This window comes from Eucyclogobius newberryi, unplaced genomic scaffold (genome assembly GCF_026437365.1).
Source record: "Eucyclogobius newberryi isolate DKJ021-1_F unplaced genomic scaffold, fEucNew1.0.hap1 SCAF_112, whole genome shotgun sequence".
NCBI lineage: Eukaryota > Metazoa > Chordata > Actinopteri > Gobiiformes > Gobiidae > Eucyclogobius > Eucyclogobius newberryi.
This window is the reverse complement of record NW_027315738.1, coordinates 27,820-52,029: the sequence shown is the minus strand read 5'-3', so window position 1 is coordinate 52,029 and position 24,210 is coordinate 27,820. Positions and strand designations below refer to the sequence as shown.

Below are 24,210 nucleotides of genomic sequence, written 5' to 3'. Positions count from 1 at the left end.
CAGACCTTTAGTAAACAGGAGAGGGAATGAGGCGGAAGTCGGAAGTACATTCAGCAGATAAAAGTGCAACGTGAAAACCTCAGCCAACTCTCAAAACAACAACAGCACGTTATACGAAATAAAACGGCTTAAAATATTCAAAAATATTCAGATTTGTGCTAATTTTAAAAAAAAATCTAAGCTAGTTCACAATTAAAAATAAATAAAATAGCTTCAGGTGCTAAGCGCTTAGCTAACATTGCGCTAAGCTAACTATGGAAGACAGAACAGAAGTGACACGTTTGTTCAATCTTTTGGTTAAAGGTAAACTTGGCGACGCATTGTAAACGGTCTTAAAATAACATATATTTCATCACAAGACGTTTTGCCACTTAAAAAATAAGTACAAATTGCATATATGTTTCTCATCGTCACTGAAATGATGTGGCTTTACATTGCATTGAAGGACATTTTGTCAGATAAAACAGTACATTAGCTGTATTTATTCACGATTCATTTGTTCCTCATCATCACAAATAACCGGCGACAACTTAAACTTGTCATTTTGCTCATTTTTTAACCAAACAAAGGTGCAAAAAAGTTCCAGCTAAAGGAATGTTAGCATTTTTAGCATCTGTTTTGACACTTACAATCAAGTGCTTTATATTAGCCCCATTTAAGCGGACGACAAAACCTTTTGCATTTAGCCACGAGACGCTCAAAGTGCTGTAACTGCTGATGCCAAACGATAATGTAACTTCAGCCAAACCACAGCATTAGTTTAAATACATTTGATTTAAGTCACGTTTAAGCCAGTGATTCTCAACAAAGATGCCATCGCTGGTTTGTGAAATTGTTCAAAAATGTAGCCAGAGAATCCTGTTTTGAGACGTCACATTTGTCTTTTTGAGTTTGTTCTTGTTTTTATCTGTTTTGCGATATCGAGAGAGCTGCAACAAACCATTATTTTATCAATCGACGAGTCAGCGATAATGATTCTGATTAGTCGAGTTAAAAGATTATTTCTATAGAGATTTTTGAAAATACATTCACCAAATTAATATTGAAATGTCTAAAAAAAATACAGAATGTTTTTATTTATGCATTTTAATATTAGCAAAACATTACGTTGTAATAGGTATAAAGTGATATTTCTGCACTTTATTTTTCATTTCAGACATTTCACACGAGTTTAAAGACATGTTTTAAATTCTGTTGGATTGACATAATATTGTCTGACTTCTGTTATCAGGTAAAAAGAATGAAAATAAATTTGAGATATTTATTTTTATTATCTCATAATAACCTCATTTACAAATTGATGAAAATGTAATTTTGTTTAAATAATTGCCATTGTATATTTTATTTTATTATAAATTTAGTCTGTTATAATCCAGAAGACAATATCGATGATCAAAATATTATAAATTCAAAAGTCGACTTATTATTATTATTATTTATTTATCCATTTTCGTTATTATAATTTTTTCCCCAAAGATGAATTATTACAGCACTAGAGCCCAGTATAACGAACAGGGTTAAGACGATGACAATCATTTTAAATAGAAAAACTGGATCAAAAATGATTTGATAAAGGCAATACCGTATTCGCCCGACTATAAGTCGCACCAGCCAAAAAATGCATAATAGAGAAGAAAAAAAACATATACAAGTTGCACTGGAGTATGAAATAAGTGTGAAAATAACAAATAATATTACATATAAGTATTTAAGTATAAGTATAAGTCGCACCCCGGCCAAAACTATGAAAAAAGGGGCAACTTATAGTCCGGAAAATACAGTATATACTTTTGAGAATCACCGGTTTAATAACTCTTTAAATAAATCCATTGCTTTGATGGTAGCTCAGAACTCCTGGATGACCCTGAAGTGGTTTTCGATGGACGGCGGCTCGTCTTCGAAGTGCAGTTTCTTACTGGGACACGCTCCGAACTCCTCCAGCGTTTTCATGAAGATCTCGTGCTCCCTCCCGACCCACGCCCGCATCGGGTCGCACACTTCGTACGGCGTCACGTGAGCGTGCACCGAGATGCCGGAGGACGCCAGCGCCTTCAGCACGTCCCTGTTGGTCACCCACGTCTCGCTGCCGCCGGGATGTCCTCCGTCCAGCCAGAACATGTCCGAGACGCGCTGCGCGAACTCCGACATGAGCGGGTCGGACCGGGCCCCCGGGAGCTCGTAGACCAGCTGGTTCAGGACCACGCAGCCTTTACTGAAGCCCACCAGAGTCAAGGAGAAGCCGGGCGGGATGGAGGCGCCCTCTGGAGGCGGAAGAGGGTGAGGCAAGTCGGCGCGATTCATGGCATTACTCAGCAGAGACCTGGAAAAACAAACAAAAGGGTAAGACTTTATAATAACTGTACTTTTAATAGCCTTAGAGGACACATATGAGGCAACATTTACTTTAACCATGCTTTAACCATGTGCTGACATTGTTAGACTGTGTGTAATTCCCCTAGCAGCCAGTAGAGGCCTCCAAAAATCAGTTTGTCCCGGGGAAACAGCAGAGATCCAAATGTAATAATGTTTCCAAAACACGAGATGCCAAAGTAAAAGAACTCAAGAGCAAGTTTAAAGGCTGATAAAGGACAAATATTATACACTATTTGTATTGTTAACAAAAGTGGAACTAATGAAGAAACAGTTTATTAAGAATGATTGATTTGCAACTACTTAATGTAATAATGTAACTCCATTGAATGGACTTTAATGCGGGTCTATTCCTGTTATTTTGAATATTTAATTCATTAATTATTTAATTTGGAATGATTTCTCTTTTCAAGTATTGTAACGGATTTTTTCTTCCTTTAGGACAAAATAATTTGTTAATTAAACGGAAATTTTAAAATGTACCTAGATATTACTAGTTTGGTTATTTTGCTTATCGATTTGTCCAGCAATACTTATTTTAATTAATCAATTATTTCTTTAGAACGCAAAAAATAACATAATAAAACATGTTTTTATTAAATTTGACCCAGATGAAGGTGACACTGTTTCATAAATTTCATAAAACTTATTTCTCAGCTCAAGCTACGTTTTGGAACCAGTTAACAAATTGTTTACGACATTATTTAGCCATCAACCAGGCGACTCCACCCATCTCCATCTGCATTATCACTCAAAATGGCCAAAATGACCTACCTGAGCTGGCAGAAGGCCCCTCGTCCGGCCGAATACGCTGCGTGCTCCGGGGCCCCGAACATGTTGCACTCCACAAAGTGCCGGTAGCAGCTGAACTTGTGCAGGTACATGCGCGAGGCTCGGACCACCCACACGTGACTGTCCGGGAACCTGTGCCCCAGCACGCGCCCCACCCGCTCCAGGCTCCAGCTCAGCCACGGCGCCGCGTCCGTGTGGAGGCGCATCTCCTCCTGGAAGTTCTGCAGAGACACGAGTGCTCAGAACACGCTTTAAAGAGCTGTGGAACCTTTCTGGTAACGTGTCCACAGACGCTTACAACAGATACTATCGTGCACTCGAGTTACAAGCTGTGCATTTGTCTGTTTTATTCTATTTTTTACTCATTAAGAGGAACTGCTCACAAACTAGTTCTATGTTTTGCTCTCATTTAATTTAGTAGTAGCCCTGGTGTATTTTGTAGTACGTGAAGAACTTCTTTGTTTAACTTTCCTTTCTTGAAATGGCCCTTTAAAAGTACACAGACGGGGGGTTGCTAGGAAAAACGTCCTTGTGTTGTTAGGAGACACGCTTCACCCACACAGCCTCGTATGGATCAGGTGTGAGAGTGAACGGAGTGAATAGTGCAATGTGAAGCGTCTTTGCGTGTTCATAAAGCGCTATATTAATGTGATGCATTATTATTACACTTTGACATGGATTTCTGTATAATATAAGTTTGTTTGTAACAGCATGTCATGTGAGCAGAGGGGGTTAGTGTAGGTTAGATTAGATTCACCTTCCTTTATTATTATTATTATTAGCCTAATATTCAAGTCGTGACCAAAATAACTACTCAAGTAAGAGTAAAACGTACTTGCAGAAACTATTACTTGATAACTAAGTCGGATACTCTTCATGAGTTCTTGTAATTGTACAGACTAAGGTTAAATAATGTACTTATTCTGGAATGTCCAAAATGACATACAGAAAATAAGAAAAAAAAAAAACAAACATCTGAAAGAAACACATTAAAATGGCTTAATACGAACAACATAAAGCTTTTGTCACTTACAGATTTACTCACGATGGGAGGAGGAAACAGCACTTTTACTCCAGTAAGAGTACAGTTAAAAAAAAAACTGAATATTTCTCAAGTTGGAGTAACAGTTCTGTGTTATAAAACTACTACTACTAATATAGCACAGCACTTACTACCCACCTGTGTGTCTAAGAGAAGTAGGTTCACTCTGAAGTACATATTTATGGAAAAGTATGAAAGTTACAAGACTGGAGTTGTGCTAAATTATAACTGATTAATATTGATCAAAAAATTAAAATATAAATATCTTCTGAATAATGCTTCAAGCTTGTTCTGCAATTAAAACTTCATCCACAGTCACTCACCTCATACTTAAAGCAGAAATATGACTAAGATGTTTAAAAGAATAGCCCTGTTGTCATGTTAGCAATGTCGTCATTCTTCCATGTACTTGATCTCAATGTTGTTGTTGTTGTTGTTGTTTTATGGCGGTTGGCATCCAATTGTTGCATTACCGCCAGACTTTATTCCTCAGACTTTTCGTAGTCCTCAGACTGTCGTAGTCCGTAAAAGAACTCCTTCCATTGCTTTGGTGTTACAAAGCCCATGAGGTCATGATATGTCTTTGTGACTAGAATAGTTGTTGTTGTTTCAGAGACCAACCGGCTACGAACCAATTGTACAAAACTGTGAGGAGACCTTGCTCAACACCCGGTCTGGAGAGACGGGAGATGGCGGAGGAGAGTGGATCGGGGATGGAAGACGTTCTGGACGGCGTGGAGGAGCAGCCTTTTCTGGCTGCACTTGCCCGGAAACGTAAAAAGTCCCTTAGCTCGTCCGAGGGTTCTGGGAATGAGCAGCAGGATGAGGCTGAAGCTATTGATGTCCGGGGTGAGAGCAGAGACTGTAAGGTGATCATAAAGCTTGCACAGGATAGTGCATCCTTTAAGGAGTGGAATTCAGTGGCATTGTCAAAGAGCCTAACTGTAGCTGTGGGAGTGATCAAGAGCGCGAGTGTCCTTAGAGGTGGCTCGCTGCTGGTCGTGTGCAAGGACGCGGCTCAGCAACGGAAGGCGATTGGAACTACACGTCTGGGTGGAAAGGACATTCTTGTGTCTGATGCTGAAAGAAACACGGTCAGAGGAGTTATCGTAGGTGTCCCTACGGCGACGTCTGTGGATGAAGTTAAGGAGAATTTGACTGGAGCTAAGGTGGTGGACGCTAGGCGGTTGAAGGTGACCCGGTCTGGGGTAAGATGTGACAGCTTGTCGTAATGGTAACACTTGAAGGGAGGTGCCTGCCTAGTAAGGTGTTCATTGGGTTCATGTGCCATGACGTTAGGCCATATGTTCCACCGCCCCTGCGTTGCTTTAAGTGCCAGCGCTTTGGGCATATTGCAGCGGTCTGTAGAGGGAGGCAAAGATGTGGTAAATGTGCAGGAGATCACGAGTATGGGAAGTGTGACGTGGGAGCAAAACTGAAGTGCTGTAACTGTGGGGAAGAACATAGCTCTGCCTATGGGGGATGCAGGTTTAGCAAAAGAGCTGCTGAGGTGCATAAAATAAAGGTCTCTCAAGGTGTATCCTATGCAGATGCAGTCAAGAAAGTTTCAAGTAACGAGTTTAGAGTAAATACAGAGAGAGGAGCCAGTGCTGCTCCCAGCCAGGGCGAAATGAGAAAGGCCAGCGTGGCTCCCAAGAAGTGTGAAGGTTTCAAGAGTGGAGGTCCCAAGTGTGCAGGTTCCAGAATTAATGAGAATACCCTGGTTGTGGATAGAGAGGATTTTGTACTCTTTATGGTGGATGTTGTAAACTGTGTTGCTCAGACTCAAAGCAGAACTGAAAGGATCAGGATCATTGCTAAAGCTGCAGGGAGATTCCTTGGAACAAAGGAGCTTGATTGGGCAGATATAGAAAACAGGCTAAAGGCGCTAAATGGGAGTCGGAGTGATGGGGGTCTGCTTGTGGGGAGTCAGAGTGATCAGAGTGACGAGATGGGGGTGGGGGTGGTCTCCTGTCCTCGTCCAGTCTCGTAGACGCACGGCTACCAAGCAGCGACATCAGTGGACATATTAAAGCCTATAGAATGAAGCCTGAAGAATAAAGCTGTACGGTGGAAGCACCGAACGTCAAAGAAGGAGAGGAAGATGAAGAAGAGTCTACCTGGAATAAAGCCGGTTGTTGTTGTTGTTGTTGTTGTTGTTTTATGGCGGTTGGCATCCAAGTGTTGCATTACCGCCAGACTTTATTCCTCAGACTGTCGTAGTCCTCAGACTCTGTCGTAGTCCGTAAAAGTACTCCTTCCATTGCTTCGGTGTTACAAAGCCCATGAGGTCATGATATGTCTTTGTGACTAGAATAGTTGTTGTTTCAGAGACCGACCGGCTTTATTCCAGGGAGACTCTTCTTCATCTTCCTCTCCTTCTTTGACGTTTGGTGCTTCCACCGTACAGCTTTATTCTTCAGGCTTCATTCTATAGGCTTTAATATTTCCACTGATGTCGCTGCTTGGTCGCCGTGCGTCTACGAGACTGGACGAGGACAGGAGACCACCCCCACCCCCATCTCGTCACCTAGCCCTTTTATAGTCCTGATCTAGCACTTTTATAGTCCTGATCTAGCCCTTTTATAGTCCTGATCTAGCACTTTTATAGTCCTGATCTAGCCCTTTTATAGTCCTGATCTAGCACTTTTATAGTCCTGATCTAGCCCTTTTATAGTCCTGATCTAGCACTTTTATAGTCCTGATCTAGCACTTTTATAGTCCTGATCTAGCACTTTTATAGTCCTGATCTAGTCCTTTTATAGTCCTGATCTAGCCCTTTTATAGTCCTGATCTAGCACTTTTATAGTCCTGATCTAGCCCTTTTATAGTCCTGATCTAGCCCTTTTATAGTCCTGATCTAGCACTTTTATAGTCCTGATCTAGCACTTTTATAGTCCTGATCTAGCACTTTTATAGTCCTGATCTAGTCCTTTTATAGTCCTGATCTAGCCCTTTTATAGTCCTGATCTAGCACTTTTATAGTCCTGATCTAGTCCTTTTATAGTCCTGATCTAGCACTTTTATAGTCATGATCTAGCCCTTTTATAGTCCTGATCTAGCCCTTTTATAGTCCTGATCTAGCACTTTTATAGTCCTGATCTAGCCCTTTTATAGTCCTGATCTAGCCCTTTTATAGTCCTGATCTAGCCCTTTTATAGTCCTTTTATAGTCCTGATCTAGCACTTTTATAGTCCTGATCTAGCCCTTTTATAGTCCTGATCTAGCCCTTTTATAGTCCTTTTATAGTCCTGATCTAGCACTTTTATAGTCCTGATCTAGCCCTTTTATAGTCCTGATCTAGCCCTTTTATAGTCCTGATCTAGCCCTTTTATAGTCCTTTTATAGTCCTGATCTAGCACTTTTATAGTCCTGATCTAGCCCTTTTATAGTCCTGATCTAGCCCTTTTATAGTCCTGATCTAGCCCTTTTATAGTCCTGATCTAGCACTTTTATAGTCCTGATCTAGCACTTTTATAGTCCTTTTATAGTCCTGATCTAGCACTTTTATAGTCCTGATCTAGCCCTTTTATAGTCCTTTTATAGTCCTGATCTAGCCCTTTTATAGTCCTGATCTAGCCCTTTTATAGTCCTTTTATAGTCCTGATCTAGCACTTTTATAGTCCTGATCTAGCCCTTTTATAGTCCTGATCTAGCACTTTTATAGTCCTGATCTAGCCCTTTTATAGTCCTGTACTTTTATAGTCCTGTCCTTTTATAGTCCTGATCTAGTCCTTTTATGGTCCTGATCTAGTCCTTTTATGGTCCTGATCTAGTCCTTTTATAGTCCTGTACTTTTATAGTCCTGATCTAGTACTTTTATAGTCCTAATCTAGTCCTTTTATAGTCCTGATCTAGCCCTTTTATAGTCCTGTACTTTTATAGTCCTGATCTAGTACTTTTATGGTCCTGATCTAGTCCTTTCATAGTCCTGATCTAGTCCTTTTATAGTCCTGATCTAGCCCTTTTATAGTCCTGTACTTTTATAGTCCTGATCTAGCCCTTTCATAGTCCTGATCTAGTCCTTTCATAGTCCTGATCCAGCCCTTTTATAGTCCTGATCTAGTACTTTTATAGTCCTGTAGGGAAATGGGGATGGACATTCCACGGCCAGATAACAGAAAATCTCTCTTTGAACATTGGGGGTTTTCTTTCTCCCTCTCTCCCTCACCGCAGGGAGCTGCTGTGACTTTTTGTGATAACAGACCTTCTCCCCAGTGACTTTCAGGAGGATGCCCCAATGAAAACCACGTTTTATGTGATTATGCCATGAATGTTCGTCTGAACCAACTCCATACACCGCATGTTTCACCTTGTGTTACGTATTTTTCCACTGTTTAAGGTTTATATTCCCAATGCTTTAACTCAAGTACCCGTCACAGGTGAAAGAAGATGTAAAATGTATCTACCTCAAGAAATAATGTGTACAAACTGCCCAAAAATGTTTAACGTGTAAATGTTAAAACAGGGTTTAAATGTTTTGCCATTATTTACGTTACTCTAGCTTTATTTTCTCGGCCAGGAAATGTTAAACGGGAAATCTGCGCAGTAGCGCCCGCCCCTTTCGCTCCCAGCATGCCCTGCGGGCCAGGTATCAAAAGGACGCTCCAAGCTAGAAACGCTCTCTTTTCTTCTCTTCTCTTCTCATCCCCTTTGTCTTTTCTCTTGGAAGCCGTCTCCACGGACGAGCCTTTCACTTTTTCCTTTGTCTCAACAAAAATCCGTCCGTCACGTGGTCGACAAGGCCATGCCAGCCCTGGACTCTGAAACCACCTGAAACCACCTGGAACCACCTGGAACTAAGCTTAAGCGCTAAACCGGACAGAGACTTTCTTTGCTACTTCGTTTCTTTTCTTTTTGAAGTAATCTACGGCGTTTACGTGGATCAGCGCTACGCTCTCATCTGAGTAAAGGCCGCGTGAGGAGCTAACACGCCGCTAAAGCGTTCTACCGCTAAGGAACTCTCGGATATCGCCTCCGTTGCCACCGGCGCCAAGGACCTCACAGCCGCCGCTGCCTTCCTCGCTCCACGGCCAGCACACCGCTCCACGGCCAGCACACCGCTCCACGGCCAGCACACCGCTCCACGGCCAGCACACCGCTCCACGGCCAGCACACAGCCCTTTTATAGTCCTGATCTAGCCCTTTTATAGTCCTTTTATAGTCCTGATCTAGCCCTTTTATAGTCCTTTTATAGTCCTGATCTAGCCCTTTTATAGTCCTTTTATAGTCCTGATCTAGCACTTTTATAGTCCTGATCTAGCCCTTTTATAGTCCTTTTATAGTCCTGATCTAGCACTTTTATAGTCCTGATCTAGCACTTTTATAGTCCTAATCTAGTCCTTTCATAGTCCTGATCTAGTCCTTTCATAGTCCTGATCTAGTCCTTTCATAGTCCTGATCTAGTCCTTTTATAGTCCTGATCTAGTACTTTCATAGTCCTGATCTAGCCCTTTTATAGTCCTGATCCAGCCCTTTTATAGTCCTGATCCAGCCCTTTTATAGTCCTGATCAACGTTTACTCATAAGAAATAAGTGCATTTTTTTTTACCATTTCCTCACCTGAATGTCTCCATGGAAGAACACCACATGTCTGCCCGCGCCGCTGTCGTGCGTTCGCGGTCGAAGCAGCAGCAGGTCGTTGGTTCTTCCCGGGTCACATCCAGCCACTGCGCCCAGCCTCTGCGGCTCCTGAGGCGGGCTGTCGAGGCGAGCATCCCGGGAGTCTGCCGCTGGTTCTCCCACAGCCCGGGGTCCTGGGCACGCTGCCCCGGGCAAACCGCTCATGGCTCTGTATAGTGAGAGTGTCGCGCCCGACGCCACCGCACGGGCCGATAACGTTAAACATAAGATCGAATTAATCTTGTTTTATTTTTAGCCCTGTCTCTGCCGCATCATCCCACTCACGGTGGAGGCTAACGCTACATGCTAAGAGCTAGCGAGTCCCGCAACGTACAATCGATCGCTGTACGTGAAAACGATGAGCAACCATACGCTATATTTAAAAAAAAACAACCTGAAAAAATATTTAACGTATTATCTACAACGTATCAACATATCATATTTCTTTAAGTATGTGAATAACAAGAGTAATATTTGTTGACAGGTCTTCATTTGCGTTGTGTCCACGGAGAGGCGCTGTCCGTCACTGTTTAGCGAGACGTAACAAAGGCTATCAACTTAATTGAGAATATATTTCGGTACTTCCTAGTTAGTTTACGGTCCCTAAAAATACTTTACTTGATTTACCGTCGATTTCTCAACACGTTGTCACCACTGTGTTAGTTGATTCATTACGAAATGTATATTTCAACTATTATATTACGACTTGTGTATATGCGTGGTTATTTACCCATGTTTTCGGTTCATTTGATGACAGACTTGAACTATCTTGGTGCTTGCGTCTCTTCCTTTAGCTCACAGGGAAAAGTCAAAGTTGTGTGTTTTCTGCTTTAGTTGTATGAACGTGTAACTTCATAACAGGGAATATACACCATTATTTCTGTGAACAGCAGTACAACTACAATTGAACACAAACGTACATAACGCAGGTACAGCAAAATAGTATTTGCACGTTGTTAGCTTCTTAATGTTGCACTTTGAACATGTTTTGTAACTGTTTGCACTGCAGACAGATTCAGATATGAACCATGTCTTCTGTGCAGCTGTTAAAACAGGCATTACATTAAAAATGGCATGTTTTAACCGGCCTACTTTAGATTTGAACAACTAATGAGGTTTGTCAATGTATAGCTATTTATTATTATTCTTTAGCCCCCTAAAAATAGCTTGTTCAAGATATTCTCATAAGCTAATGCACTGAAATAAAAGAACTAACAACATCTAAATGAAAAGACTATTTACGTATATCTTATCTTATCTTACATTCATTTTGTAACATCTTTTGCAGAAGAATGGCTTCCACGTCTCTGGGCAGGCGTCTCGTCGCTTGTCTCCTCAACATCTCTGAAGCTCGGAGGAAAGACCTGGTGGAAACTGTGGCTAAAGCAGCGCTTTATGATCCTAAAGGTAAAGAATCAATCAACATACAGCGGCTCAGACTCCCAACTCACAGACCAGTGCATGCTCTTGTCCCTGGGCAAGACACTAAACCCGCCTCGCTTTATTGCATGAATGTTTTGTGTAAGTGATCGTGGCGGTTTGAGGGGCCTCACTTCTGTCAGTCGCCCCCAGGGTATCTTTACTCTATATATGTACATAACTTACACCCACCGAGTGTGTATTGTATGGATAATGAGTACACACTGGATCAAAACCAGGATTAAAACAAGGAGCTATGTTTAAACCATGATTTAAGCCGGTCTTTTAGAGTAAATGAAAATGGCATATTTTAGAAAATGTAACATTCAGGTAAAATTTAATCAAGAAAAGTATTTTAAATTAAATTACTTGGATTACTGGAATGTAAGGTGGGTGGGGTGTCCTTGCCCCAAGTGGAGGAGTTCAAGTATCTCGGGGTCTTGTTAACGAGTGAGGGAAGGATGGAGCGTGAGATCGACAGGCGGATCGGTGCAGCGGCTGCAGTGATGCAGTCGCTGCATCGGACTGTTGTGGTGAAGAGGGAGCTGAGCCGAAAGGCAAAGCTCTCTATTTACCGGTCGGTCTACGTTCCTACCCTCACCTATGGTCATGAGCTTTGGGTAGTGACCGAAAGAACAAGATCGCGGATACAAGCGGTCGAAATGAGTTTCCTCCGCCGTGTGGCTGGGCGCTCCCTTAGAGATAAGGTGAGGAGCTCGGCCACACGGGGGGAGCTCGGAGTAGAGCCGCTGCTCCTCCACGTCGAGAGGAGCCAGCTGAGGTGGCTCGGGCATCTGTTCCGGATGCCTCCTGGGCGCCTCCCTCGGGAGGTGTTTCAGGCATGTCCCACCGGGAAGAGGCCCCGGGGAAGACCCAGGACACGCTGGAGAGACTATGTCTCTCGGCTGGCCTGGGAACGCCTCGGGATCCCCCCGGAGGAGTTAGAGGAAGTGTCTGGGGAGAAGGAAGTCTGGGAGTCCCGTCTCAGACTGCTGTCCCCGCGACCCGGCCCCGGATAAAGCGGCAGAAGATGGATGGATGGATGGATGGATACTGGAATGTCAGCTATGCCCAAAACTTTAAAGATGTTTTACAGGAGATTCAAATGTAACTGTAATTAGGTCTAAACTAGGATTAAATCAGGTCTATGAAACGATAATGGCGCTATAATCATTCGGAAAAAAAACCTGAAAAAACCCCTGAAAATTACCAATTAATTTATCCGGTCAGAGCTTTAGTGTTGCTGCAAACCAAATAATGTCCGACTCAGCTGATCTGTTGCGCGGAGTTCCTCAGGGCTCCGTTTTGGGTCCCGTCCTATTTCTGCTTTATATAATTCCCCTGGGAATGATCATTAAAGAGTTTAGTGATGTGTCCTATCACCTGTTCGCTGACGATATTCAGCTCTATTGCTCTTTTAAACGTTCTGAGATCCAGAAGCTGAATTCCTTGGTCAGTTGTTTAGTGCAAATTAAACAATGGCTGAGTCAAAACTCCTTGCAGCTAAATGCTGACAAAACAGAAACTCTGATTATTGCCCCTGATGATGCCATTCCAGGGATAAACCAGTACTTGGGTGTTTTAGGCCAGACTGCTAAACCAAGTCTTAGAAACTTGGGTGTTGTCTTTGACAAAGACATGTCTTTAGAGCACCACTCCAAGCTGTTGACGAGGAACTGTTTCTTTCAGTTGAGGAAAATCTCTTAAGCTCAGGAAAATGGTGTCTCAAAATGACCTGGAAGTTATAATTCATGCCTTTGTGTCTTCACGTTTAGACTATTGTAACAGCTTGTTTTCCTGTCTTAATAAGAAGGAACTCTCTCCCTGCAGCTGGTCCAGAACTCTGCAGCGAGGATCTTAACCCGCACAAATAGAAGGGCCCACATTTCACCCTCAAAGCCCTTCACTGGAGCCGGTCTCCTACCGGATACAGTTTAAAATTCTTGTTTTAACTTTTAGAGCTTTAAATGGTCAGGTCTGTACATCAGCAATTTGATCAAACCGTACACTCCCTCTCGCTCACTAAGGTCCTTGGACCAGAAACTGTTGTTGGTTCCTCGCACCCGTTTTCGGACCAGAGGAGACAGATCCTTCCAGGCTGTTGCCCCCAGACTCTGGAACGATCTTCCGTTCTCCCTACGGTCACTGGACTCAGTTACTGCTTTTAAGGGTCAGCTTAAAACCTTTTTATTTAGTCAAGCCTTTTAAATGCACTTGTTTTATGGACTGATTTTACTGTATATTGTTGTATATGTATTGTTCACTGTAAGTTTTTTGTGTTTTTATTGTTATATTCTGTGTTTTGTGAAGCACTTTGTGACCTCTGTCTGTGAAAGGTGCTATATAAATAAAATTTACTTACTTACTTACTTACAATTAACTTATCAGTTTATGCTCTGCTGTGGAACATTTCAAGCAAAAGAAATTCATCTTAAAGTAGCAAACTCGCCACCAGAAAAGTTACACTGTACACCTTTAAATTGTTTGCTTATTTCAGACTTTAATCTACAATATTGCTTCATTTTTATTTATTTTTTATACTTTATTTTTAAGTTTTAAGAAGGAAAACGTATGTCCTAAACAGCCAAATTGACACAATAAAAAACATAATTTAAGTGATCGATCAGCAAAACCACAGCAATAAAGTGAAAACGCAAAGAAAAGAAACAAACAAGAAAATCAAGTATAATAAAACTACTACTAATAAAAAAGGAATAGTTAAAATAAACAACTAAAATAACCACAGCAGTTACAATATTAATATTAGTATTTCCATCACTGTCATTAGGATCAATAGTTCTATAAAATGACAGGCGTTAATGTGATAATCTAGTACATTATTGCTTCATTCTTCTTTTCTCCCTCAGGCCTCAGACGAGAAGGCACCACCGTCCTCAACATCTTTAATGACCACGATTATAACCGCTCCGTCATCACGATCGTGTCGGCCATCGACTCCATCAGTGAGTATCGATTTCTCTTCAATCGTGGCTGCCCAGGGGAAAACTCACATACAGGCATTTTTCTATGTATATTTATGAGTTCTGTGTTCCCAGACCTGGTCGTGCCACTAATTATAACCTCGGATATTCATATTCATAACTTATGGACGTTTTGCAGAATGGGCAGAAAATATAGAACTTACCTAGCACTTAATAATCTAATTGTATAAAAGGTTATTAGAGTTTAATTGTTGAGTGGTGCAGCGTGTTCACCCTCAATCCAGTGTGAGCGAGACACGGACATTGCTTATTATTATTTTTCAATTATTAACCATTCATTTAGTAGTCGACAGGTCAAACCCTTTTAAAATGCATTATCAACCAAACATACGTTGAAATATGGCGACTGAAGGCTTCTAGATTGAGATTATGTACGAATAAAGTGTATTATAGATGCAAATCAGAGACTGTTCATTAAATTTTGAGATGATTATGATTTAATAACTCCACTGTCTTAGTTATTAAAATGTCTTTTCGCATGTGTTTTAGAGTCTGTATAGTCGATGTATTTTATACATTAACCCTTTGGAAATGCATTAACAACCAAACATACGTTGAAATATGGCGACTGAAGGCTTCTAGATCGAGATTATGTACGAATAAAGTGTATTATAGATGCAAATCAGAGACTGTTCATTATTTTTTGAGATTATGATTTAATAACGCCACTGTCTTAGTTTTTAAAAGGTCTTTTTGCATGTGTTTTAGAGTCTGTATAGTCTAGATAGCGTTTACGATGCTCAAAATACGATACTGGTCATCACAACAAGGCCTAGTTTGTACCTAAAAGTGTTTGTTTGTCCGTCTGTGATAGGTGAGGCGGTGTTGTCGGCGTGTGAAAAAGCCTGCAGCCTCATCGACATGCGCTCGCACAGAGGCGTTCACCCCTGCCTCGGGGCTGTGGACCTCGTGCCCATTTACCCGCTCGGGGAAGACGTCCTGCCCCAGGACTGCGCCGAACAGGCCAGAGGTGTGGCTTAGCAGAGGGCGGAGCTGTAGAAAACCACACCCAGACACTAAACTAAGACCATTAGAAACTAGATACTTATTTGAACGAGAGGCAAAACTTTAGAAAACACATACAAATTACACATTTTAACCATTCTATTTCAGATTTATTATTATTTATTTTTAGTATTATTTCTATTACAAGACCACATGTACTATTAAAAAACATACACTGGTCTATTGAAGGAAAAATAAAATAAATAACTGATGATCTGAATCTCTATCTATCTTTTTTAAATTAGAACATAAAGCAACAAACACAACAGAACAACAACAACCAAAAACATAAAAACACAAAGAACAAGCAGGACCAGAGAGACCATAAGGTAAGTAAAGTATTTAAAATAGAAAATAAGGGAGTGGCATACAAAAAAAAGTTGGAGCATTTCAAATCCCAAATAATTGTTCCATTTTGTCTGTTTTTTACATTTGTCTATTTTCACGTTGAGCCAGAAGTGGTTTGTCTGTTATAATATTAGTCCAGTCCTTTATTGTTAGAGCAGTTTTGAGTCATGGAAACGTTATCAAAAAGTAAAAAACACCTTCCGTTTGAGCGTGCAGTGCGTATTTAAAATGTCTGAAATCGCTGTTCTTTGAATTTGCACTTCTACAAGTTTAAAAGTTGTTTGCTACCGTTTCATTTTGACTGTTAGAAAAACCCAGCCCTGATTCAAACGTTCTGCCGCTGCTCTTTCTGCTCACTACGTTCACTTCTTCTGGCACACGCTTTCGTCTGTCTTGACTTTGCTCCCAGAACAAACTGCTGCATAGAAAACGATCACGGGGTATCATGGAGCTTTGTGCTGCAGTGTGCCGCATATATTTACACCAAAGTGAACTCTTTTCATGTGAACATGCGGATTCATCCTGAGTGTAGTTTTTTAAAGAGTTAGAAACGTACGATTGTAAAGTCAGTTTTTGATTAACGTCTTAGAAAATAATAACGCAACAACCACCAAATGATCCATTATAAAAGCATCCACAGTTGCTGTTGTTGCTGTTGTTGCGTTTTTTGCAGCCAAAAGAAAAGGTGCATTTACCGCCACCTACTGTAGTTCTCCAAAGTGTTTTACGCTGTACCATAAAAAAGAAAAGCAAAAAAAAGGAGAAAGAGAGAGAGAAAGATGTATTTTCTCATTGCACAATTAATTAAAGAAGATAATGCAATGTAAGAATTAAGGTTGTGCCTGAATTTCAATATATCAAGACATCGTGATACCATCATTTTTGGTATTATTGGTACTATTTTGTTGCTTGTTCGAAGAAAGAAAACTTGTTTACGTAAAACCTTGTGACATTTTGACTGTTTTGATGATTAAAATGGGCGTGTTTCATTGTGAGTTTGTGCCGGTCGTGTTTTAACAAAGAAAAACGTTGTTAAAATGTAATAGGTTCATAAAAAAATAGTGATATATATCGTAGAATATCACAAGCGATATATCGATTATCGTATGTATCGCAAAATCCTAATGTTATCGTGTCGTGGTGTTTCATTGTGAGTTTGTGCCGGTCGTGGTTCAACAAAGAAAATACTTTGTTATTGGGTTCATTATAAAATAGGGATATGTATAGTAGAAAATCATGAACGATATATTGATTATCGCAAAATCCTGATGTTATCGTATCGTGAGCTGCGTATCGTGTATCGCATTGAATCGTGAGCGACCCTGCGATTCCCAGCCCTAGTAAGAATCGATATGGCCGTACTAATGTGGACGCTCTGCCACTTGCTCGTCTCCGTCATGGAAATATGACTTTTATTATTATTATATCGATCGAGTGTGACATTAAACGCATCCATCGCCAAAGACAGCGACGTCATAATGGCCACAGGCTGCGGGTCAGGTCTGCGGAGAGGTGACCCCGGCATCGGCACCGAGTTTATTCTTCGGAAGAGAGACAAAAGTGATTGTGTGTTGAATGTTTTTACTCACGGTTACCCACGGTTACGCAGGGATGGGCTGGTGGAGGAACAATAGTGAACTTTTAGTTTGAAACGGAGTCAAACTAGAACTAATTCAGTGTCAGATCAGGCTAAAACAGGACTAAAGCAGGACTATAACCAATAACTATAACTAAGTAGATCTCTATTACGCTACAATATTATAATTATTCATGATTATTAACACGAAATCCTGAACATAAATGCTGCTTTGTTACTTTATACTTACACTTATTTGCTTTTTTCTGTGGAGATTTTGTTTCTTTTGTCTGGAATGTTCCACAGTGTTACCCAAAACGTACATATATATTGCATTTATTTAATTACAGCTGTTTTCATTGCGTAAAGCGCCCCCTACAGGCCGGACGACTCATTGAACTAAAATGCAGTCGAGATAAATGTATTTCGAAATGTGCTAAAAATGATAAAAACGTTATCACAGAATAGCAGGTTTTTAGATTTATAATTTCACTTACTGTTTGTAATTGATGACCTCAGACTAGGAATTTACCCAGCAAACACTGGGCCAAAACTCTTATAATTTAAATATCTATCCAACTATCTTTATTTGACATATACAAATACATGAGAGCGACTTTATTTTGTTTTATTATTGTTTAGCGAGTCAAAAAAAATGCATAAACTTTGACTGGAATGAGTGTCCCTAGTGTGATGTCACTTCCTGTCATTTTCTTCAGATTTTTAAACATTTTCTCCACTAACACTAACTCGACCGGTGTAAAACTATCATTTTCATGTACAACGGGTATAAATACACCAAATAAAGCGTAAAAACCTGTCATGTACACTTTAAAAATACCTTGCAAATTCTTCCAAACACGACCGTGAGCGGGTTCTTCTCTCAGCAGAGCCGACCTGTCACTCCTGGCCCCCTGGTTTGCATCACCCTGTCGCCATGGAGATAGTAACGTTTAACACCATTCTGTGGAACACTATGCCGCCAGAGAAGTTACGCCACCAGTGTTTTAACGCAACAGGATCACAAAACCCATTTACCCCTGCGTTTTAGGCAACGTTTTCTCTTATCGTCGCGGGATACGACCCAAACGACTTGACAGAATCGCTTAACTTCCACCCACATCCCACGATACGGCTCCGATCGGCCCCCTCTTCATGTGAACGTCGTCTCCTCTTCATCTCCGTCGCAGCGTGGCCCTCGTGTCGATGTTGATGATTAATTACACGCTTTATCGGCGCCTTGTTCCTCGGTGTGATCTTTTACGCCCGAGGAGCGCTCGCCGTATGCTAATGCGTGTAGCGCTGCATAATGAGGATTGGCAGAGTGGCTAACAAGCTCCAGCACGTGACCACAAGCGGAGCCGTAAATGAGCTCTTTCCCCCCGGAGAGCTTTGGTCCCGTTTGGCCTCGTGCACGTCTGCCGAGCCGCCGAGTCAATCTGTGGTTAAGCTAACGTGTGCAAGCGGTCGGCAAAGGGCAAAGGGCAAAGGGCAAGTGAATCATTTAAAACTGTCGACTCGGTTAAAGTTTAGGGACTAGAGCAGGGGCGATCACACGGAGCTACTTTTATATTCAGCAAAGCTTGGGTCATATTTGTGTTTATCCATATTTAGGCTTCAGAAACACAATGTAGGCTTTTAATAATAGCCTAATATTGTTTGTCATAATATGACAAATGAGCAACATAAAAATGAAAGAGAAAATAACTGGATTTAACTGGACCATTTAATACAGCTGAGTATTTGAAAATTAAAATATACTGACCACAACTTACGCTAAATGATGAAGGTTGAGCTTAACCAGCACTTCCTCTCTCCTCCTCCTGCTTCTTGCCTCGACTCTCTTTCTCCTCTCCCTCCTCTCTTTCCCTCCTCTCTCCTCCCTCTCCTCCACCTCCCTCCACCTCCCCCCTCTCTCCCTCTCCCTCTCTCCCCACTCACCACTCACCTCACCCCCACACCCCACTCCCCTCTCACACCACACACCACTCACCCACACCCCACTCCACACTCCCACACCCCACACCACACTCACATCCCCTCCCCTTCCCCCTCACCTCCCTCCACCCTCCTCTCTCCTCTTTCCTCTCTCTTCTCCCCTCTCCACTCTCCTCCCTCCTCTCTCCTCCCTCTCCTCCCTCCTCTCTCCTCCCTCCTCCCTCCTCTCTCCTCTCTCCTCCCTCCTCCCTCCTCTCTCCTCTTTCCTCTCTCTTCTCCCCTCTCCACTCTCCTCCCTCCTCTCTCCTCTCTCCTCTCTCCCCTCTCTCCTCCCTCCTCTCTCCTCTCTCCCCTCTCCCCTCTCTCCTCTCTCCTCTCTCCTCTCTCCTCTCTCCTATCTCCTCTCTCCCCTCTCCTCTCTCCCCTCTCCCCTGTCCCCTCTCTCCTCCCTCCTCCCTCCTCTCTCCTCTTTCCTCTCTTCTCCCCACTCCTCCCTCCTCTCTCCTCCCTCCTCTCTCCTCCCTCCTCTCTCCTCCCTCCTCTCTCCTCTCCTCTCTCCCCTCTCTCCTCTCTCCCCTCTCCCCTCTCCCCTCTCTCCTCCCTCCTCTTTCCTCTCTCTTCTCCCCTCTTCTCTCTCCTCTGTCCCCTCTCTCCTCCCTCCTCCCTCCTCCCTCCTCTCTCCTCTCTCCTCTCCCCTCTCCTTCCTCCTCTCTCCTCTCTCCTCCCTCCTCTCTCCTCCCTCCTCTCTCCTCCCTCCTCCCTCCTCTCTCCTCCCTCCTCTCTCCTCCCTCCTCCCTCCTCTCTCCTCTCGCCTCCCTCCTCCCTCCTCTCTCCTCCCTCCTCTCTCCTCCCTCCTCTCTCCTCCCTCCTCTCTCCTCTCTCCTCCCTCCTCCCTCCTCCCTCCTCTCCCCTCTCTCCTCCCTCCTCTCTCCTCCCTCCTCCCTCCTCCCTCCTCCCTCCTCTCTCCTCCCTCCTCCCTCCCCCCTCCTCTCTCCTCCCTCCTCCCTCCTCTCTCCTCCCTCCTCTCTCCTCCCTCCTCTCCCCTCTCCCCTCTCCCCTCTCTCCTCTCTCCTCTCCCCTCTCCTCCCTCCTCTCTCCTCCCTCCTCCCTCCTCTCTCCTCCCTCCTCTCCTCCCTCCTCTCTCCTCCCCCCTCTCCCCTCCCTCCTCCCTCCTCCCTCCTCCCTCCTCTCTCCTCTCTCCTCTCTCCCCTCTCCCCTGTCCCCTCTCTCCTCCCTCCTCCCTCCTCTCTCCTCTTTCCTCTCTCTTCTCCCCTCTCCACACTCCTCCCTCCTCTCTCCTCCCTCCTCTCTCCTCCCTCCTCTCTCCTCTCTCCTCCCTCTTCTCTCTTCTCTCTCCTCTCTCCTCTCTCCCCTCTCCCCTGTCCCCTCTCTCCTCCCTCCTCTTTCGTCTCTCTTCTCCCCTCTTCTCTCTCCTCTGTCCCCTCTCTCCTCCCTCCTCCCTCCTCTCTCCTCTCCTTCCTCCTATCTCCTCCCTCCTCCCTCCTCTCTCCTCCCTCCTCCCTCCTCCCTCCTCTCTCCCCCCTCCTCCCTCCCCCCTCCTCCCTCCTCTCTCCTCCCTCCTCCCTCCTCTCTCCTCCCTCCTCTCTCCTCCCTCCTCTCTCCTCCCCCCTCTCCCCTCTCCCCTCTCCCCTCTCTCCTCTCTCCTCCCTCCTCCCTCCTCCCTCCTCTCCCCTCTCCCCTCTCTCCTCTCTCCTCTCTCCTCTCTCCTCCCCCCTCTCCCCTCTCCCCTCTCTCCTCTCTCCTCTCTCCTCCCTCCTCCCTCCTCCCTCCTCTCTCCTCTCTCCTCTCCCCTCTCCCCTCTCTCCTCCCTCCTCCCTCCTCCCTCCTCTCTCCTCTCTCCTCCCTCCTCTCTCCTCCCTCCTCTCTCCTCCCTCCTCTCTCCTCCCCCCTCTCCCCTCTCCCCTCTCACCTCTCCCCTCTCCCCTCTCCCCTCTCCCCTCCCTCCTCCCTCCTCCCTCCTCCCTCCTCCCTCCTCTCTCCTCTCTCCTCTCTCCTCCCTCCTCCCTCCTCCCTCCTCTCTCCTCTCTCCTCTCCCCTCTCCCCTCTCTCCTCTCTCCTCCCTCCTCCCTCCTCTCTCCTCCCTCCTCTCTCCTCCCTCCTCTCTCCTCCCCCCTCTCCCCTCTCACCTCTCACCTCTCCCCTCTCCCCTCTCCCCTCTCCCCTCCCTCCTCCCTCCTCCCTCCTCTCTCCTCTCTCCTCTCTCGCGTGCTTCTGTAGAGCTCGCACTTGTAATATCAGGCTATAAACTAAAAACAGACCGGTCTTTGGGATCGACCCTCACTGCCTCTGAGATCGACCGGTATCTGGATCGACTCATTGGGCGCCCCTGGACTATCACTGCCATTTATCACATACAATAATGACACTGGATTAGACTTTTCAATTAAAAAGCCCCAAGAACAGGACTGAATCTCCATTGGACTCATTGCTCAGCCCTAGTGTTGTGTCAACTCTAGATGCATTCTGCGTTTGTTAATTCAATAAAGTGACGAGAAATCTACGCAGCGTTAATTTGAGATGCAGAATGTGATTTTGTTAAAGTGTCTAAACCGGGTGTGATTGTGGTGCAGCCGTGGCAGAGGGGCTGGCGGAGCGCGTCCAGGGCACCAGCGTCTTCCTGTTCGGATGGGCCGACTCTCCCCTGCAGCGCGGCTTGGCCCAGCGGAGGAAAGAGACCAGCTGGTTCAAGACGAGCCCGGACTTAAACCAGATCAGACCCGACCTGGGACCCGCTCCATCCAGACAGTATGGACTGACGGGTACGAGCACACGCGTCGGAAATACTACAACAATAACGTCTTCTTTGGTGTTTTATGGCGGTTAGGGTTGGCACAGGTACACACAGACTGTTAACTGATTTGTAATTACGGGGCCTTTTGGGGGCACCACCCGTCCTCGTGTCTCCTCATTGTTTTCATCTTTCCGAATATCCATCCCGGCCTTAAGTAGTGCTCCGATATTCAGACAATATCATGTAAATTCAACAGAAATGTGTTTAAATGTGTCTGTAATTATCAGACAAATGTTAAATGTCTGTCCAATGTATCACAAAAGTGCAGAAATATCATCATACCATTTATTTATGTATATATTTATTTATTCTTGATCAGATCTTTTTGCTGCTTGATTTCAGTTTTTAGTTGAGGTTTTGGCTGTAGCTGTCGGCTTTTATTGTGGAGTGAAAACCTGAAAAGATGTCATGTGGTCTCAAAGTGCTCCACTGCATATCAATAAATAAACACTTCATAAATAACATAATAACATATTTTGGTCTGTGCTAGATTTTCTAAATTCTGTCCCGTTTTTGAAGAGTTTTTGATTTGTATCTAATTCAATATTGAGTGACTTCAACTAGTGATCAACTGCTTAATTTCGGCATTAAATATGTGTTTATGGTGTAGACCAGGGCATTTTTTGTAGAGCACAATTAATACACGAAGGTTTTCAAAGTTATAGATGCATTAAATCACAATAAATACATAAATAATCATTAGGAAATGTACTTGAGCCTTGATTTGATTTGTTTGTAAAATGAGAAAGATGGAAAAAAAGTGATTAAATACTATTCAAAATGTACCGATTTACAACATTATCATCGTCATAGTTTTATCTCATCGATAAATTGGGCCGTTTTGTACAACTTGGTTTCCCTACTGCAGATTTATGATTGGCACAATTTTTTATGCTGTAAAATGTGAAACATGGATTTAATTACCACGTTCCATCTCTCCAGCTTTATTATTTCAAAGTGTCCAATTCAAAATGTCATGATATTATCACAGTGCGAACTCACTTAGTAATATACTATAACACGTTTTTTAATGATATTATTATACATTTTGTAAGCTGCATCTAAAACAGCTTCATAATAGAAATGACGCTCTTGACTTCCTGTTAAAATAGTGGCCTTGATAAGCCCCGCCTTTTCATAGAGAAACTGAAACAAGAACAATACTTTATCACTTGACATCTTAATTTTTTCACAATAACATCTAAGTACAGGGATGTGGGCGGAGACAGGGGGGAGGTGAAAACGGGACTTTTCTGAGCCACGAGCCTCAGTTGCAGGACAATACAGGAACATGCACATACGACTGCGTGAACTGACGATGAGTAAACGCTGATGTGACGTCGCTAAAAAGCTCATAAAGGTTGATTTGGCTCGTAGCGTCTCCTTTAAGAAGTTGCGTCTTGTGTTCAGGTGTCGGCGCCGGTCCGTACGTCATGAACTGTAACGTCACCATTGACTCTCGGGACATTCTTTTGGGTCGCAGCATCGCCTCTGCCATCCGAGAGTCCGCAGACGGAGGGATCCCCGGGGTGCAGGTCCTGGCTCTACCACACGAGGGCGCCGTGGAGATCGCCTGCAACGTAGAAAGCGTGAAAGGGGAACCGCCGAGTAAAGACTGGCCCGCTTTCGATATCGGAGGTCAGTCGTACTGCCACGCTCCCGCCTCGGTCATCACGGCACGAGTGTCGGAGTTGGCGGCGGCGAAGGGGGCGGGGACTAAAGGTACGGCGATAGTGGGGTTCACCCCCCGAGAGTGCAGGGGCCTGGCCGAGCTGGCGCTGTCCCGGGACATCGGCGAGTTTTGGAGAGAGCAGCGGAGGATTCGAATGTGAACGTAATGAGAGGAAGTTAAGATGAATCAAACTGAAATTGTAATTTGTAATTTTTTTAGACCATTCAAATAGCGAAGTCATTGTTCAGAAACATTTGATTAATTTATCTCATTAACAGAAGAATATATAGCTAAAGGACAGCGTTCCCTCATGAAAAGAGACCTTGATTTGTATTTAGCTTCTTTCAGGCATGTTTCATTCATCTTTTCCGTTTGAGCCTCAGAAAACACTTTGACCTGGCTCGTGATGTCAAACGTGGAGCTGCAGAAGTCTTCTTAGGCCACAGTTATTTTATTACTTGATTTACGGATCCGCCGCACTTAGATTATTGATTTATACAATATAAATAAAAATATATATATATTTCTTTTATAAAGTACCGCCGACAAGGCAAAATAGCATTAAATGTAATATAAAAAGCGGTATTAAGTCAAAAGATAAGAGCGCGTGAA

General features: G+C 43.5%; 2 protein-coding genes across 2 annotated transcripts; one reads left to right on the top strand and one right to left on the bottom strand.

Moving 5' to 3' along the window:
- Positions 1 to 1,798: 1,798 nt before the first annotated feature.
- cunh2orf69 (chromosome unknown C2orf69 homolog) lies at positions 1,799 to 10,006 on the bottom strand. Its single transcript, XM_072440170.1, has 3 exons — positions 9,767 to 10,006; positions 3,145 to 3,383; positions 1,799 to 2,320 (listed from the first exon to the last, which is right to left on the bottom strand). The coding sequence occupies exons 1-3, from the start codon at positions 9,989 to 9,991 to the stop codon at positions 1,846 to 1,848; spliced, it is 939 nt and encodes a 312-aa protein (XP_072296271.1). The 5' UTR covers positions 9,992 to 10,006; the 3' UTR covers positions 1,799 to 1,845.
- A 606-nt stretch (positions 10,007 to 10,612) lies between these two features.
- On the top strand, positions 10,613 to 23,797 carry ftcdnl1 (formiminotransferase cyclodeaminase N-terminal like 1). Its single transcript, XM_072440169.1, has 6 exons — positions 10,613 to 10,755; positions 11,115 to 11,233; positions 14,113 to 14,208; positions 15,062 to 15,217; positions 21,706 to 21,894; positions 23,337 to 23,797. Exons 2-6 carry the CDS (start codon positions 11,119 to 11,121, stop codon positions 23,756 to 23,758), a joined length of 978 nt encoding a protein of 325 aa, XP_072296270.1. The 5' UTR covers positions 10,613 to 10,755; positions 11,115 to 11,118; the 3' UTR covers positions 23,759 to 23,797.
- The last annotated feature ends 413 nt before the right edge of the window (positions 23,798 to 24,210 follow it).

Bases quoted from the DNA above. Each gene is read 5' to 3' on its own strand.
- cunh2orf69 (XM_072440170.1), bottom strand. From the start codon at position 9,991: ATGAGCGGTTTGCCCGGGGCAGCGTGCCCAGGACCCCGGGCTGTGGGA. The intron at 3,384-9,766 runs GTGAGGAAATGG...GTGTCTCTGCAG, and splicing joins TCTTCCATGGAGACATTCAG to AACTTCCAGGAGGAGATGCG. The intron at 2,321-3,144 runs GTAGGTCATTTT...TTGTTTTTCCAG, and splicing joins GGGGCCTTCTGCCAGCTCAG to GTCTCTGCTGAGTAATGCCA.
- ftcdnl1 (XM_072440169.1), top strand. From the start codon at position 11,119: ATGGCTTCCACGTCTCTGGGCAGGCGTCTCGTCGCTTGTCTCCTCAAC. The intron at 11,234-14,112 runs GTAAAGAATCAA...TTTCTCCCTCAG, and splicing joins AGCGCTTTATGATCCTAAAG to GCCTCAGACGAGAAGGCACC. The intron at 14,209-15,061 runs GTGAGTATCGAT...CGTCTGTGATAG, and splicing joins GTCGGCCATCGACTCCATCA to GTGAGGCGGTGTTGTCGGCG.